The sequence below is a fragment of the Protopterus annectens genome, chromosome 16.part0, assembly GCF_019279795.1.
Source record: "Protopterus annectens isolate FY-2018-M chromosome 16.part0, PAN1.0, whole genome shotgun sequence".
In the NCBI taxonomy this organism is placed as follows: Eukaryota; Metazoa; Chordata; order Ceratodontiformes; family Protopteridae; genus Protopterus; species Protopterus annectens.
Window position 1 is genome coordinate 705,991,953 of NC_056750.1, and position 17,203 is coordinate 706,009,155.

The following is a 17,203-nucleotide window of genomic DNA, read 5'->3' on the forward strand; positions in this document are numbered from 1 at the left end:
TTGCATACTTTGGATATTCACAGGCAGTTGCGTTATTATTTGAGTAGAACCAAAGAGTTCAGACAGTCTCAGCAATTGTTTGTTTCTTTTGCTTTGGGTTCACTGGGTAAACCTGTTTCGAAACAAACTATTTCTAAATGGATTGGGTTTTGTATTTCTTTCTGTTATTCCCATCATGGTAAGGAGATTCCTGCTGGAATCAGGCCTCATTCCACTAGGGCTACTGCTACTTCTACGGCCTTTCTAAGGGGGGTAGCTACAAAAGACATTTTGGAGGCAGCTACTTGGAGTTCAGTGCATACTTTTTCAAAACATTACCACCTTCCTCTTTATTCTAAGTCTAGGGCTGGATTTGCCACTGCAATTTTACAGGGCATTTTAGCGGCCCCTAATGCTTTATGATTTTTACCATCCTCCCTTTCCCGTTGCTTTGGGATTCTACCCATAAGTAAGGACTGCAGCAATGTGAGATGAAGAACAAAGTACAGTTTTGTACCTACCATAAATGTAGATGTTCGAAGAATCCACATTGCTGCAGTCCAATTTACCCTCCCTCCTTCCCCACTGTAGTTAGACTTGGTGTTATGCTTTAGGTTGTGGTTGTTGTTGGGCATGTTTTTGGGAGGTATTCTGTTTTAGGCTGTGGCCTTTCTGGTTTGGCCTTCTGACATCTGGGACAAGAAAAGACTGAGGATATGACGTCGGTCATGCGCCTTTATACCCTGACGCTCTGATGTCAGAACTAGGCGCCCATGACCGACGTCAACCTAATACTTTGGTATTCGGGCCGACCGAGGACAGCGGACTACCCATAAGTAAGGACTGCAGCAATGTGGATCTTCGAACATCTACATTTATGGTAGGTACAAAACTGTACTTTTTGTACCTGCCATAAATGTAGATGTCCGATGGGTATGCATCTGCAGTCAGGTTTACCCTCCGTCCTACCCCTCTGTGGTATTCCTAGGGTGCTTATCCTCTTTTAGCTAGCTGGGGGAATCTATTATGGTGTATTTCTTTGTATATACATGTGTGTGTGTGTGTGTGTGTGTGTGTGTGTATATATATATATATATATATATATATGTATATATATGTATATAGATATAGATATATAGATATAGATATATATAGAGATATATAGATATATATAGATATATAGATATATATATAATTTTGCAAATGTTTGGAACCTTATTGCATTTATCCAAATTTAGCCTTCCTAGAGGGCACCTGGAATCTGGGGCAAGAAAAACTGAGGAAAATGGCGTCGGCTGATGCTTTTATACCCCAGACACTCTGACGTCAGGGAAAGTGCGACATCAGCCAAGGCCAGACCCAGACTTTGGAATCAGGACGACCGAAGGGCTGCCTGAGGCAGGACAACCCATATGTTATGACTGCAGATGCATACCTATCGGACATCTACATTTATGGTAGGTACAAAACTGTACTTTTGAGATGTTGGCCCCACTGCTGTTTTCTCTGTCTGATTTGACATATAAATTTCCCATCACTTGGCATAATTATGTATGAAGATGTTTATAATGGATTCTGTAACTTTCACATCAGTCTTGCAGGACAAAAACAGGTATACTCTTCTACAACTGAATCTCTCACAATAAAGTGAGTATTATTCTGGATGTTTTGGGGGTTGGCCATCTGAGTCCCCAAATAAACTGTCAAATTTGTGTTGAAAAAAGGCAACTTGAATAAAGTAATGCTCAATTGTACATGAACAAAAATATTTGGGAATATTAGAAGGTGGTACATACAGTGGTCTGTCAAGTGAAAACTATGCTATAAAATATCCAATCTCCTTTTGCATACTATTAGGCAGCTCTTGGCCAGAACCATTTTTCACCCAAAACTATAAATATAGGCTTCAACTACTAGCTTTGTAATCAGGAAGCAATATCCACAGAATTCAAATGGAAGAAAACAAAATGTGAGTTTTAATTTCTAGCTCCTAATGACACTCCTCATTGTGACTGTCCTCCTATTCAGTGGTGCAGTATTCCTTGCATATGGATTGTATTCTGCCCATTGACCCGACGTTTGGCCTGTTTACAAAAGCTTATAGCCACTGCCAGTATGTGGGACGTTGCATGTAGGTGCCGACAACGTCTGCAATAAAAGGGACATCCGCACGTACCATCCTCAGAACTTTTTTGCTGCCATTTGTAAAGGTTGACTCTTGCGTGTATGGTATGCAGTCTGATTTTGTTTGTATTGCTTCCAGTTTCAGATAAGTCCCCCGTTATGGATTTTTTTATTGCTACTGCTGTTCATGTCATCCAGGAAGGGCAGGTGTAGGTGTGGACAGCAGATTCCATACAAAGATGGTCACAAGCTTTGTCTTTTTTGTTTGGGGCCTAGTCGCAATCACTGTTCCTGTTCTGTTTGCCCAGCCTTCATGCCAAAAACCTTGCATAGCCATCTTTTGGCCTTAAGACTTTATCTTGAAAATCAGACTGAAACATCTGGCTAAGGAGGGTTGCGTGAGTCCTTTGGCTGAGCAGAGTTTGAAGAGGAAGGTAAAAAGCTAACACCTGAATCCTCTTCGGCTACTCTTGAGGTCAGTGAAGAGCCGTGGTATATTCAGAGGTCAGGTCCACTTTTTTAGCAGGTACCTCTGAGGAAGCTGTCAAAGGTGTGGATCCCAGCACTTCCAAGGCTTTGTAGATGTCCGGTTTGTGTGATTTGGGGAACTGCGGCTTGTTTTCCTGTAGGACTCTGGTGATGCTCCTGCCCCTTGGCCTAGGGATCAACCTGATGATAGACCTGCATCTGGGCCTTCTCTCTCGGGAGAGATGGTAAAAAGAAGCAAAAAAACAAACAAACATCCAAACGTCCCCTGTACCCCATCAATTGGATTGGGATGCATTTTTACAGGGTGGTGGTAAGGTCTTGATGGCTTTAAGGCCTTCTCTCCCTATTTCTAATTTTGCTTCTCCAGTATAGGCTGATGGGTCTCAGGGTTTCTCTTCTGTGCAGCCTTCAGAGTATCAAGTTGTTGAATCTGAAAATTCCTCCTCTGAAGATTCCCTTGCATACCCCTCCCAGATTCCTTCTCTTCTGGAATATGCGTCTCCGTAGATTGAGTGTAATGGGGGAGATTGCCTAATAAAGCTTTCTTTTGGGGAAACTTAAGATGAGGGAATGTTTCAAATAGATTTTTTCCCAGATCTCTGAGGAACAAAATCATTACTATGATCTACTTTAAAGGAAGACTTTGTGCACTCTGCAGTTTCTCCAGTTCTTCCTGCTTTCCTGGATGCCTTTACATTCTCTAAAACCGCTGGCTCCCAAGCCCCTGCCCCCAAGATACCAGATGGATTTTATAAAGTCCCTGACTGTAAGTTTCTTTATAAATGTCCCTCAGTGGATCCAGCTATGGTCTGCATGGTCTTGGATAAATCCTCTCACTTGTCTTCTGCTAAGCTGCTTTCATCTGATAAGGAGAATAAATATTGAAAAGGCTTGATAAGAAGGTGTGTACTTTGTCCACCTTAGCTGTTAGCCATTAATTACCAGGCATGTCGGGCCTTGACCCAGTTACCAGACTCTAAGGCTAAATCTTGGGTTCTCGCTGCATCTTCACAGGTAGCTAGACTTTCAGTTAGGTGCAGCTATGGTGCAGTGGAGGCATCTTCCAGGGCTGTGGCTTCTGCATCTGTTCTTCAAAGACATTCATGATTAAGGCTTCAAGCATTACCTGATGATATAAAGGCCAAACTGCTTGATTGTTCCTTTAGATAATTCTGCGCTTCTTGGTGCACCTGCTGGAAAACTTTTTTAAATCTCTGCAGGAAAAAGTAAGAGCGCTCCAAGACTTAAAACACTTATTTGTCTCACCAATCCCCAAGTTCCATAAGAGGTTTCCTGCCAAGGCTCCCTTTGTCAGGAGACCTGCTCATTCTTCCTCTTCGATTTCTTGAACTTAGTCTAAGAAATCTTCCACAAGACTATTTCAATCAAAAACTGCTGCTCCTGCTCTTCCCTCTCAACAGCTCTTTCAGGCCAGACCCAGCTCTCTGACAACAAAGCCCTTCTTCCAAGTCATGTACCTCTATCTCTTTGTCTTTCTCTATTTCAGCCTGGGTGGAGATCACTCAGGACTCCTGAGTTCTTTCTGTCATTCATAAAGGGTTCTTTATGATTTGGAAGTCACTTCCCCCTTTCCAGGGGATACTTCAACCCCCTTCCTGACAACTTCATCTGTTCCCTCAGCTACTAGCTCAAATTTTCCTCCAAGGCACCATTCACTGTTCCTCCAGAACAAAAAGGGAAAGGAGTTTTACTCCAGGATGTTTCTTGTGCCAAGAAAGGATGGTCCCTGGAGACCTGTTCTAGATGTCTCCCAGTTAAATACCTTCCTGGAAGTGCCTTCCTTTCGAATGTCTGCAAACTCTCTTCCCCCTGGTTCCTCCTCAGTCCTACTTGGCTTCTCTGGATCTCAAAGATGCTTACCTGAATATCCCAGTTCCCCCTCTATACAGGAAATTCTTAAATTTCTCATCGGGTTCTTTGCACTTTCAGATGTTCATCGTGCATACAGCTGCAGTCATAACAGATGGGTTTTCCTGCTGTCAGGCGGGTCCTCGGTCGGCTGAATTCCAAAGTCTAGGTCCGGCGTCGGTTGTCGTCACCTCCTCCCTGACGTCAGTGCAGCAGGGGTATAAATGAACCAGCTGATGCCATTTTCTTCAGTCTTTCTTGCCGTGCGGTGCCCGAAGCAGAAGCAGTTTGCAAGTGCCGGTCGGCCAGCTCCTGAGATTACGAATATTTTGCAACCGAAGTCTTCTTGAAAGCTAAGTACCCTGTTGGGGAAACTTTTCTTGCCTCAGACCGATGTCAGACAAAGTTAATAATTGTATTTCATGTGGGAAGCAAATACCGCATAAGGATTTTCATTCCCTCTGCATTCCTTGCTTAGGCCCAGACCTCGACGTCTCGGCCTGTCGTTTTTGTGCTACGTTCAACAAATGCACCATTAAGCGTCGGGCGGAGTTCGCCCAGCACTATTTTGGCAAAAAATTTAACTACATTATGTCGTCGGATACTCTGACTCCAGTTTTGACTAAGACGCAAAAATAAGGACTGACACACGAGGTCCGCGGCCTATACCGACACCACGCCAAAGCGACTACAGGTGGTCCGGTTCTCAGCGAGGTGCCTACGCAGCCCCTGACTACCGACGACACTTCATTGGCGGTGTCTACTGTGCCCGAGGTCGCATACTCTTCGGCCCACACCCCGACTACAGATACCGAAGCCACTCTTGGCAGTGAAACTGAGTTTAGACAGGTCTGCCACCTCTCAAGATGTCTTCAGGCCTTCCTCCTCTTTTTTCATCAAGGCTTTCACGAAGTCTAAAACAGCCATGCATACTAAAAAACAAACTCCACAGGGCCCTTCTCAAGGCCCCATGCCTAAAAAGCAGATGCTCAAAATGGCTGAGGACTTAATTACTCTTATCAGGGGTTCTCAACCCCCCCCCCCCCGGACAAAAGGCCCAGAGTGGAGGAAGAATCCCCCTCTTCGGACCAGGCCTCCATTATTTCAGAACATTCTGATGACCAGGAACATTCATACTCCCCTTTTGAAGATCTTGATGCAGAGGAGTCCATTCCCTCTGTCTCCCCCCCCTGAGGATTACTCTTTTGGGGAAACCTTGCATACCTTGAGGGAGCACTTCCACTGGGAAGGCCAAGAGTACTCAGACTCCAAGAAAAGGCTTGGGGATTTTCTTTTGCTCCCTCAGCACAGGCCTCTAGCTATACCTCCTGTCTTAGACATCCTAGATGATGTGTATTAGGAGTCCTGCCTTAACCCAGATTCTCTACCTCCAGCCCCAGTCAAGCCTGACAGGTATTACCGGGTTCCTGACTCGCACCAATTCCTTTACAAAGGCCATGCGGCTGACCCAGAAACTGTCACAGGGCCCCAAGGGAATTAAGGCCTCCACTGCTAAAAATCCATTACCTTCAGAGAGCTTTAGAAAGGTGGGGGGAAAAGTATACACCTTGGCCACTTTATCCATGAGGGCATTAAACTGCTAGTTCATATGTTAAAGTACCAACAGTTTCTGTTATCACAGTTGAGAAGCAAAATGTCACAACCTGAACAACCAGAATTGAAGCAGTTGCAGGATTTGATTCATAGTGCAGAACAAGTGGGTAAACGTACATTGCAATGTGGTTTTGATGCTTTAGAGGCCTGATGTAGAGCTGCTGTTACAGGATCAGTCATACGTAGACATGCCTGGCACAAAGAGCAAACTTTACCAGATCATGTCAAACCTAAATTACTAGATGCCCCTCTGCAAAAGGATGTATTTGGTGTTAAAGCTGAGGAGGTATTAAAGAAAATGGAGGAAAAGGCTAAATCAATGCAAACAGTCAAAGATTTCCTACAGGTACAACCACCACGTTTCAGTAGAAATTGGCCTTCCAAAAATTGGTCCTTTCCTGCCTCGAACAGACCCCAAAGAGGCAGATACAGGCGCCCGAGGGGCGGAGGGCAATCTCAAGGATCGTTTAGAGGCAGACAATGGCAAGCACCTACACAGAGGTGGTGAGGATAGTTCACAGACATTCAGAAAGCAGACTCAATGACTTTCCCCTTTACATGCCAAGCAAGGCTCAAATGGCAGCACCTTTAGGCGGAAAACTGTCATTTTCAAAAAAATTGGCATATTGTCACAAAAGACAAATGGATCCTGGACATTATAGACAGAGGCTACAGATTCCATTTTCACACCCTTCCAAAAATGAGGCATGCCAAACCTGCCACACAATCAAAGGGCAAAGGCACAAAAGCAAATTTCAGATCTCATGGACATGAAAGCTATTAAAGAGGTACCTACACAAGAACAAGGTGAAGTTTTTACTCCAGACTATTCCTGGTACCAAGGAAGGGAAAAGATTGGAGACCTATTTTGGACCTATCTATCCTAAACACATTTTTACTTGTGCCAAAATTCAAGATGCTCACATTACAGCAGCTTCTTCCCATGCTGGGAAAGGAGTCTTGGCTGGTAACATTGGACCTCAAGGAGGCATACCTGCATGTCCCAATCAGACAAGATTGCAGAAGATACCTCAGATTTCTTGCAGGTTCAACTCATTATCAATTCTCTACATTGCCCTTTGGCTTATCTACTATGCCCAGAGTATTCACAAAATGCCTGGCATCAGTAATTGCCTATTGCAGACTTCAAGGGATACAAATATACCATATTTGGACGACTGCCTGATCCAAGCGGACAGCAAGCACATACTTCTGAAACATCTGGCTTTTGTCATAAAGTTGTTGAATTCTCTGGGATACACAGTCAACAAAAAGAAATCAAGACTAATACCCTCTCAAACTATCATTTTCCTGGGTGCCAGCTTGGACACAAACACTCAGATGGCCTATCTCACGCCCGAGAAACAGGGGCAACTAACTCAATACTTCAGAAAACTAGCGAATTTCACCAGGCTGACTGCAAGGAAAATCCTGCAGGCTCTGGGATTCATGGCATCTTGCATCCTACTAATCCCATGTGCAAAGCTGCATATGAGAAAACTTCAATGGTACCTGAAAAGCCTATGGTCTCAACACAGCCACAGTTTGGAAACAATAATACCACTGATTCCATGGCTTCAAAAGGAATTTCTGTGGTGGGCTCAAGCATGCCAAAGAAACACAGGTCTCCCATTCTGCAAACCTCAAGCAAATCAAGTCATCACAACAGATGCCTCGGACTACGCATGGGGGGCGCACATGACGGATCGGTGCATTCAGGGCAAATGCTCCCAAAAAGAAAAGCACCTACACATCAATCAAAAGGAAATGCTAGCAGTAATAAATGCTATTATAGCTTTCAAAAACCTTCTGCATCCAGGTCAGCTATCGATAAGGACAGACAACACCACAGTAATGTGGTACATAAACAGGGAGGAACCCATTCATACCCACTATGCAGGCTGGCCATGTCTCTTTGGAACATGGCTCTGGAATTACAAATCGAACTTCAAGCACAGTTCTTGCCAGGCAAGGAAAACACGCTGGCAGACAACCTAAGCAGAAATATGACAGATCCACATGAATGGAAGTTACATCCTCAAGTTTTTACAGAGGTAATTCAAGCATGGGGAAGGCCAGACCTAGATCTCTTTGCCTCCCACAGAAATCACCAATTGAAAAAATTCTGCTCAAGAACCTTTCATCCACAGGCCTGGGAGTGGATGCACTCTCTTTCAGTTGGACAGCAATGACAGTTTATGCCTTTCCACCTCTTCCTCTGCTGCCCAAAGTTCTATTAAAAGCCAGAGCAGACAGACCAAAGATGATTCTCATTGCCCCGGACTGGCCAAGACAACACTGGCACCCACTCCTGAGGAGCCTGACACATTCCCCACCATGGACCCTGCCACTAATGCCTCTTCTGACTCAACACCAAAACTCTTCAGAGTCAGCTGAAAACACTCAATCTAGCCGCATGGAAGATTCCTTGACTTTACAGCAGACCCTACTCTCCAAGGAGGTGCAGGATGTCATTTTGGAGGCCAGAAGGCCTTCTACTAGAAAAGTTTACTCCGCAAAATGGAAACTGTTTTGTGCGTGGAATGAGAAAAATACTGAATTTACCTCAAATATTACAGTATCTAGCTGGAATGCAAAACAGCAATCTTTCATTTTCCTCCATCAAAATCCATGCCTCAGCCATTTCTGCAGAATACAACACTGATCCTCCTTTATTCTCTCTCCCCCTCTTAAGATAGTTCCTCAGAGGGGCTAAGAATATAAAACCCCCCAAGGAAATAACCAGTGCCTGCTTGGGACCTCAATTTCATTCTAGAAAAACTGACCTTGCCTCCTTTTGAGCCAGCTGCCTCAACAGAACTGCAATATTTGTCCTGGAAAACAGCCTTCCTTCTGGCTATCACCTCAGCTCGCAGGGTATCGGAACTACAAGCCCTTATGGCTGTGCAGCCTTTCATCATTTTCCATCAGGACAGAGTTTCCTTACGAACCAATCCGTCCTTTATGCCAAAGGTAGTATCCAGGGTAGCTTTGAATCAGGCTATCCATTTACCTACCTTTTACCCTAATCCTCAAAACAAAGGAGAAAGACTACTACATTCCTTGGACATCCACAGACAGCTGCGTTATTATTTGGACAGAACAAAGCCTTTCAGAAAATCAGAGCAACTCTGTGTCCTGTGCTACAGGAGCTCAAGGGAAGCCAATTTCCAAATAGACAATCTCAAAATGGATAGCCCACTGCATACGCTTTTGTTACTCTTTTCATGGTAAAACTGTACAAACAGGCATCAGATCTCACTCCACAAGGGCCACAGCTACCTCTACAGCTTTCCTCAGGGGGGTTCCTACCAAAGATATTTTGGAAACAGCCACTTGGAATTCTGTGCATACCTTCTCCAAGCACTATCACCTACCACTATACTCCAAATCTAGAGCAGGCTTTGCCACTGCAGTCTTGCAGGGCATCCTAGCTCCTCCTAGTTCCACCTAGTGCCTACCACCCCTTTTTTAGCTTTGGGATTCAACCCATGTGTTATGACTGCAGCTGTATGCACGATGAACATAGTACAGTTTTGTACCTACCATAAATGTAGATGTTAGAGTGCTCATACAGCTGCAGTCCAGGTTTCCCTCCCTCCTTCCCCTCTTGGGACAGGCCTAATGGCGAACACCTCTTCATACAACTTGATTGGGGTATTCATTTATGGTGTATTTGCTTGCAACTACTGTTTTTGATTATATTGCATTGCATTATTACATAAATTTATGTATTGCCTTCCTTCTGGGGGCACCTGACATCTGGGGCAAGAAAAACTGAAGAAAATGGCATCGGCTGGTTCTTTTATACCTCTGCCGCACTGACGTCAGGGAGGAGGTGTCGACAACCGACGCCGGACCTAGACTTTGGAATTCGGCCGACCGAGGACCCACCTGACGGCAGGAAAACCCATCTGTTATGACTGCAGCTGTATGAGCACTCAAACATCTACATTTATGGTAGGTACAAAACTGTACTTTTTCTGCCTTGCCTTTTGGTCTTTCCACTGCTCCAGGGGTTTTCACAAAGTGCTTGGCTCTGGCCATTGCCTTCTTAAGGGTCCCAAGAGATTCAAGTTTACCCCTATTTAGATGACCTTCTCTTTCTAGCCAGCAGTTTGGATCAACTAAAACTAAACTTCTGACAACCCATTCCTTTTCAGGTCCTAGGGTTTACAATAAATTTCAAAGAATCCAGTCTGACTAACTCAAGACCTAATTTTCTTGGGGTGCAGCTTCAGAACAGATTTGATGATGGGATTACCTCCCTACAGACGAGGTTCTCTCTTACGTGCTACATGGAGGCCCTTCTGCCTCTTCCTCCCATCTTGGCCAGGGAATTTCTTAGACTTCTGTGATTCATGGCTTCCATGATTCCCATGCTGCCTTTTGCAAAGCTAAACATGAAGTTTCAGTGGTTTCTGAAGACTACTTGGTCTCAGCAGGCTCATCCTTTAGATGCCTTGGTTCCTCTTCTCCCCTGCCTGAAAACAGAGCTCCTTTGATGGATTCAGCAACTCTGCCAGAATGCAGGCCTTCCTCTTCTCTTACCAAGCCTTCTCACCAGCTTTTTACAGACTCCTCCAACATAGGTTGGGGGAGCAACCTTTGCTTCCTGGAAGATTCAAGGTCTTTGGTCCCCCTCTCAGCAGTGAGAGCACTTTAACATCTGGGAGATGAGGGCTCTGATTCTGGCATTACAAACTTTTGCACCCCGTTTCTTACCAGGTCCTTTCAAGATTCTGACAGACAATACCACTATCCACTGCTACATAAGCAAGGGGGAACCAAATCTTACCTTCGTCGGTTAGCCATTAACGCATGGGAATTGGCTATACAATACAAGGTAACACTGCATGCTGTGTTCCTCCCCTCAGCTCAGAACTCAGTGATAGACACATTAAGCAGATCCATAACACAATTCCACGAGTGGATGCTCCACAGGTATGTGGTTGTGGATCTAGTTTACCAGTGGGGTACTCCACGTATGGGCATCTTTGCCTCTCTTCAGAACAGACAACTTCCTGTCTTGTGCCAGGGTCCCTCACCCTCAGGCTTGGAAGATGGACACCCTCTTTTTCATGGAAGTGGATGTTTCTTTATGCATCCCCCCTTCTCTGTCATTCAGAAAGTCCTGCTGAAAATTCAACAGGACAAACTAATTACATCAAGCACCTGTTGTCATTGCTTTCTACCCCACAAACCAATATATCTGGCACTGAAAAGGTTGGCAATATGAACACCACACCTCAAAAACCACCCACACCTACACAACACACCCACATATATGTGGAGGTCCTCAAAAACATACCCAAACAAAAGACCTCCGAGGCATAAACGTATGCAAACTCCACTGCCCACCACACCATACACCTGTCTCTCTCAGCCACTAAGGCCTAAACACAAACCCAACATTAGTTATAGGAGACTCCATTGTGAGATAAACAGATGTGCCCCTCACCAGGCTGGATAAGGACAAAGTCACGGTTTGTTTTGTCTGGTGCCAGAATCTGCCATATCACCAATACACTCTCGTCTCATCAGGTACTGTTATGACTCTATCACAGTCCATGTTGGAGTGAATGACTTCAGATGTACCTACCTGGACTAGATGAAGAGATATGATAGAGCTTGCTGAGTATGTCTCCCAGACAGGTATGTTCCTAGCCTTAAGCATCATTCTACCGTCACCCAGAATGATGCCTCAGTACAAACAGAAAATGATCGACTTGGCTTAGCTTGTGCTGTCATTCTAAGGGGATCTAGTACCTGAAAGCCTGAGAGGACATGATTGACGAGCCTTGATGCTTTGTCAGAGATGGCTTGCATCTTTCTCCATTGGGCTTCAGGCTCCTGGCAAAGGCTCTTGCCTCCCCCATAGTGCCTTTTTTAGGCAATGCTGTGAGGTCAAAACTACCAACATGAAAATTCCATCAAAATGTAAATTAAAGGTCATGCTGCTAAATGCTAGGAGTCTAAACATGAAACTGCACTCATTGCAAGCATTCTTATCCCTGGAAGTAGATGACATTTGTGCAGTCACAGAATCCTGGTTCAAAGCTGCAGAGGGCACCCCAGCTGTACCAGGTTACTCATCCTATTATTCATTCAGACCCCAAACCGTGGGCCGCAAAACAAAAGGAGGTGAAGTTGCAATATATATATAAAAGACATGCACACCCTTTGGTCAAACAGTATGATGCACAGGAAGTGCTCCAGGTGCAGTTAATTGACAAGACCCCTATTCAAATCATAGCTAGCTGTAGCCCTTCAACTCTTATTCAAGATGCCCACTCCACCTGTCTGGACCTCTTTGAATATATCAGGGTTCAATCTTTTACCCTGAATCCTGGGTAACTTGAACTGTTCAGCTATAAATTGGAAAAAATACTCATGCCAAAACACAAATTCCTAGGGATTCCCTGGTTTAGTCAATGCAGATGCTTTGATCCAGTTGGTTGACACCCTCACAAGAGGTGAAAATACCTTGGACTTTATTAACCAACATTAGTAACCACTGTAGAATCCTTAGTGTCATCATCCCTGGTAAGATCCGACCACAAAGCAGTTACTTTTGAAGTCACCCCCCTCCCCCAAGCTAGGATCAAACAAAAAAAAAACTTCTAAGCTGAATACAGCCTCCTGAGGGAAGGTATAAACAGCTTCACAGCCCCCTCCCCATCCATAGGAACTGGCACATATGCCCAAACCTACAACAGAGTACTATGTGATAATTTATATAGCTGTGTGGAATCAGGAATACCAGACTGGGCAAAATCCTCCTCCTCAAAGAAGAGTAAACCTGTCTGGTGGACATCTACAATAAATAAACTCTATAGTTAAAGGAAAAAATTGCTGTCCAGGACAAAGGAGCAGCAGATGTCTAATTGGAAACTGCTGTCCAGGACAAAGGAGGAGCAGGTGTCTAATTGGAAACCATCTCTCCTTAGCCTGAACCAAGCAAGTAAGAGCACTATTGAAATCCTCCAAAGCAAAGTTATGTCCAAAGTGGCCTCCTCTACTAAAGACAATCATAAGGCTTTCTTCACGTATGTCCACAATCTCAAGAAAGCACCCAGATCTGCTCCAAACTGGTGGTCAAAGACACCACATAAACGAACCCTGTAGGTAGTCAACCTGCTGGCAGACAGGTTCAGTGAAAACTTCACTCCTCTGGCTCCTCATCAGTAAAACAAGACCTCTCCAGTACCTGCCCCCTCTCCTTACCTCTAGGGAGCAAGTCCTCCCTACCCTTTCAAAGGCAAAAAAATACAGCCTCCATGGGACCCGATAACATCCCAGCCTGCATCCTATATGAACTCAGGCAGGATCTTCAGTACCATTAGGCACTCTAGTCAACCAAAGCCTGAGTACCGGCTTCATCCTAGCCGACTGGAGGGTTATCTGGAACTCTACAGTGGTGCAGGTGCCCAGGAAAGATGACAGCAGGTCCTGTGGGGACCATATGAGACTAGTTGCACAAAGGTTGTGCTTACTCATGCCAATACCAATGAAGCCTTAGGGCAGCAGGGTGGCATTGTCTGTCTGCTATTGATTTGACCAAGAATTCATGACAGGTACTCTTGGCACCTACATTCAAAGACAGGTCAGTACTTGTTCTGGCCAGTCCTGATTAGAGTGTAGAATTTAGTGTATATTTTCACTCTTCCAAATGTGGAATGGGGTCTGTACTGTACTTATTTTTTTCTCAGAGAGATGTGATCACTCCATTGTGTGTGGGTGCAGATTTTAGCCTAGAGAAGGCTCTTGTACAAATATAGAAGAGGAGTGTTTGGGCTTTGAAAAAGTTGGTTGCACCATTGCCATATTGCAGAAATGTTATTGTTCTTTCAGACCACAAGCCTTTAAAATGGCTGCATAGAGCAAGTGGGCATTATGGAAGGCTTCTTATCTCATTCCCTTAAGTACAGCTCTTTCAAGTGTGTACCTTTTAACTGCCAGTGAGTGTGGCTTGAGCCTTCAAAAAAAAAACAGTTATCTTACAGTTCTCGACAGAGGTCAAATATCAATGCAAATGTGTTTTGCTATTATGTATGCTTCAAGATGGAATATTCTGATACTAATACTTTGTATGTAGCTTGGTTTTGGAATTATTAATGCAAATATGAACAAGCAATATTCTGTTTAAATTTGTCATGCGGCCTCTTTGGCAGCTGCAGTGGTGCAGCGGTTAGTGTTGCCGCCTCAAAGCAACAGGTTCTCTGGTTCTATTCTCTGCTGGGGTGCCTTCTGTGTGGAGTCTGCATGTCCTTCCTGTAGATGCGTGGGTTTCCTCCGGATGCTCTGGTTTCCTCCCACATCCCAAAGATATCCTGTAGGTGGACTGGACACTTTAAATTGGTCCTAGGCGTGAGTGCGTGCATGTGTGCCTTCTCTGGAAGGTTGGGCGCTGGGCTGGCAACTAGACACAGTAAAACTCCACTGTCAGTCATGAGCAGATATGTGATCCGCTGTGGTGACCCCTAACCGTAAAACTTCACTGTCTGTCATGAGTAGATAGGTGTTCCTCTGTGGCGACCCCTAACCCCGGTCAGGGGTCGCCACAGTGAATCACTTATTTGCTCATGACTGACAGTGGAGTTTTACAGTGTCGAGTTGACAGCCCAGAGCCCAACCTTCCACAGAAGGCACACATGCATGCACTCACGCCTAGGGCCAAAAGAAGATGAACACGCAATATTTGGTGCCTAGAGGTGCAGTAGGAGGTAACTGCAGAAACGCTTGGAGGTGCATTGTGATGTAATGAGTTAAATGGAATTCAGCCTTGTAATCCTGTAAATGTGATACTGCTAATAGTACTGTAGTTGGGTTTGTAGGTATGGGGTGATGTACCAAAAGATGGCCCCCTTCTGTCAAGCTTTTCTAGGGGAATGTCTCCAGAAGAATTGCATGAGTTTTGTTGTTTTTTGGAAGGTGGGGGTGGGGGTTGTTGGGGTAAAGAAAATTGATTTAAAGATGTACATCTATTTACTAATCTGCAAGTATTACATTTGGTCTGCAATATGTGTATGCATTGTTGTGGCCCTTTCTCTCGCAAATGCAAAAGAAAAAATGATGAAAATACATGACTATATTGTTTGAAATGCAAATTCTAACCTTTTTCTCCTGTTAGTAGGTAAAAAAATATTTCACAGTACTTCAAAGTAGTAGGTGACTAGAATTGCAAAAAGAAAAACTGCAATAATAAGATGTATATTTTTCTGTAGAAGAAAAGTTTTATTTATTTTATCCTATTTAGATAGGATTAGTCCCACTAGGCTGGTGGCCTTTCTAAAGTGGAGACCTAAGATGGTGTTCCTGCTAGGGCAAAATTTAGCCAGGCCATTGGGAAACTTTGTGTACTCTTAGATGTAGCTCGGGTGGGTGTAAAAGATCTCCTGACAAGTATTTTTTGGTTTATAAATTACTTCCCTTGGAAACTTGCTAGTGGAAGTATGAAGTGGAATGACTTGTGTTTCTAATGTACTATTTAGTATTTGAACTAGGCGTGACTTTCTGTGCAAAAGGAAATGATGCATTGGGTTCAGGGGAACAAAAAGATATAAATATTTGACTGCTTGGTGTTCTTCCTTGTCCTTTGCTTGAAAGAAATTGGTAACACAGTTTGCTGTTCTGCTTATGTATAGGTTTTCTAACATGATGAAGGTCTAGTACTCTTTGTTAAAGTTAAGCAAGATGTTTACTTGTATGTAGATCAGGTTTTTCTGTACATATTCTTCAGTCTAACAGGATGTTTTAATCTTGTGAGCATTTTCATATTCCTCTGCATATTTAATATGCAACTGAACTATTTGCTTCATTGAGTAGCAAGTAAAGTTTATTCACTTAAGCTGTTGTGGCTGGTTGTCGAAAGGTTGGAAGATTCTTACATCCTTCCCTGAGAAGTGTGTTTGAGTGAAAAATAACTTGTGAAAGGCAATTATCATGGGTAAGGAGCACTGAAAGAAGGGTGGTGAGGAACCGGGTCTGGCTTGGTAGACCAAAGACCTGGCTCTGTAGGTGGCATTGGTGTAGTCTAATCCTAAATCTTATACCCAGAATCGTAGTGCATATTCCCTTTATACTTTTTGGGCAACGTTGCATTTTGTGAATTGGTTGTTAGACTTGTGCATTTTCTTTTGTGTTTACCTACTGGCTACCAGTGGTATAACTTGATAAATGATCACTCTTGGGTCTGCTATGATCTTGTGAAAGTGGTGCCATCAGTATGAGACATTTAAGGTGACATACCCATCTGTGCCACTGGTCATCAGTGTTGGATAGAGTAGAACCTTGCATGTACAGCAGGTTTCTAGGTTAAGCACAAGCACTGTACAAGTGTTTTATGATTTTTCTCAAATTAGATCAGGATGTAAGTGGTGCAGAGTTCTAAGTTTCTTCTGTAACCAGACTAGTGAAATATATTTACTAGAATTGACATTTGTGTAGATCAGTGTGTATGTACCTTTAAGAAGCATTCCAGTCAGTGGAAACTTGCATATAAGTAGTGAGCATATGCAAGCAAGAGTGCCATTTTGAGGGAGCAACCAGAGTGATAACATTCATGTATGTAGTAGTCACTTAAGTTTAATTTTCCTGCATCCATCCTGATGTCTTTGTATGTAATAAACTACTTGAATACCCAGGCCTCATCGTCTTAAGATGTACGAGTGACACAGGTGGGTAGTATATGGAATAGGTATGGAGGTAAATCACAGATGCTTTTGGTCATCCAGGACAAAGTAATGACACAGTGGAGTAAAATGTGTTAGTAAAACTCTTATCCTCAAGAAAAAATAAAAACTTTGGAGGCCATTTTTGAAAAACTGAAATGTGAGGGCTGTGAATAATGTGTAGACACTTTTAGTAATATGATTAACTGAAATTAGAAACTTGAGGTGGGAATTCTCCATAAAGAAAATGGTCTGCAACCTCTAGTCTTTTTTGTTTTAAAGGAGAAGAATGTTAAGTATTATGGCTCTTACGTTATCATATGGCAGCATTTGTGTAATGTAGACTCTGATTTTCTTTCTTCCAGGTGGGTTCTGGCACACCAGTTTGATTGAAAAGAACCTTATAGATTTCTTTGTTCCGTTTTTACCACTGGAATACAAACACGCGTTTAAAA

At 43.7% G+C, this 17,203-nt stretch overlaps 1 protein-coding gene across 1 annotated transcript in view; it reads left to right on the top strand.

The window, feature by feature from the left end:
• LOC122791002 (torsin-1A-like) overlaps window positions 1-17,194 on the top strand; it is a gene marked incomplete at its 3' end in the record, with an annotated part of 566,886 nt that extends 549,692 nt beyond the window's left edge. The window contains 1 exon segment of the mRNA XM_044058746.1: window positions 17,114-17,194. Coding sequence (XP_043914681.1) covers window positions 17,114-17,194 — 81 coding nt within the window.
• Window positions 17,195-17,203: the final 9 nt, after the last annotated feature.